The 1304-nt window shown below is 29.8% G+C and overlaps 1 protein-coding gene across 1 annotated transcript in view; it reads right to left on the bottom strand.

The window, feature by feature from the left end:
* Positions 1-57: 57 nt before the first annotated feature.
* The window catches only part of LOC108687737 (peregrin), a 6454-nt gene continuing 5207 nt past the window's right edge, over positions 58-1304 (bottom strand). The window contains exons 7-8 of the mRNA XM_018193668.1: positions 842-1213; positions 58-293 (exon numbers count right to left, since the gene is read on the bottom strand). Of these exons, the coding sequence (XP_018049157.1) occupies positions 113-293; positions 842-1213 (553 nt within the window). The 3' untranslated portion in view covers positions 58-112. The remainder of the gene's footprint in view (positions 294-841; positions 1214-1304) is intronic.

Raw genomic sequence — 1304 nt, 5'->3', positions numbered from 1 at the left:
TCTAAATATCTATTTAATTATACATTTATATTTTACATAATGCCTTATTATATAATTTAAAAAATTTTCAGATTATACTTACATATTTTATTCTCTATTGTATTTACAATATTTATCCAGTGGATGTACTGTCTACTACCGCGTTATGTGTTTGTTTGCGATAATGTAAAGCTTCTTGATAAGCTTTCTTTACGGCTTTTCTGTCCGTAGGTTTACGTGATTCGATTAATTTTGCTTCGTCCACTTCGTGTGATACGCCAAGTTTTTCTAATTTCTCACCTGGTAACCATTGCCTGAAAAATATTGCAATGTATACATTTTTACTATTTGTCACTTATGTTCGCTTTTATAAAATTGAATATTTTTACTGTTTGTAAATTATATATTTGCTTTTATAAAATTGAAAAATATTTATTTCGCAAAATTGCAGAGTCTGTATGTCTTCCTGTTTTGAAATTATCTCTCCAAGCGATTAACAAATTCATTGTATCACATATACACACACACACACACACACACACACACACACACACACACACACACACACATATATAAAATCACATATATACACACACACACACATACACACACAAAATGTACTGACATACATATATATGTATAAATACATATAAAAACATGTATGTATGAAAAATATTTGTATGTATGTATAATAAATAAAATATTTTTGATGAAAAATGGAAATATTTTCTATCAAAATTTATTTTCAATTTTTTAATTGATATAATATTTTAAAATCGGAGTTAAAATTTATTATTTCTTTTACTCTCACTAAAAATGCACATTAAATATCTTATATGGTTCTATATTTATAAATAATTACCATGTGCGCTTTGTATCAAAGAAAAGCACAAGAAAAACTGGTTCTTTATAATTATCTGCAAGCGCCAGAACATCATCAGGTGGTGCTGGAATCGGCACCCCTTTATGTATAGTGCCTCGAGGTGTATTAGGATCAATGATTAAAGCTGGATACCAAGGATATCCACGACATTTAGCCCATACGAGCTGCAAAGCTTCTAAGCCACTACCAGTACTCGTTTGTTTAGTTTCGTTTTCTTTTTTTGTATCGGTATTCTCTTGTCGTTGTTTCTGCTCTTCTGGATCAGGAGAGGTGGATCTACTTGTGGGACAGCTACTACAACTCGATGATTGACTTTCTCCTTCACCCACATCACTATCCATTGTTCCACTCCTAGAAGTATCAGTTATGTACACAAGTTTTTATAACACAAATTTATTAATATAAGTCAATTATAAGCATTAGAAAAAAAACATTAAAAACT

This window comes from Atta colombica, unplaced genomic scaffold (genome assembly GCF_001594045.1).
Source record: "Atta colombica isolate Treedump-2 unplaced genomic scaffold, Acol1.0 scaffold102, whole genome shotgun sequence".
In the NCBI taxonomy this organism is placed as follows: domain Eukaryota; kingdom Metazoa; phylum Arthropoda; class Insecta; order Hymenoptera; family Formicidae; genus Atta; species Atta colombica.
This window is presented reverse-complemented; position numbering and strand designations above follow the sequence as displayed.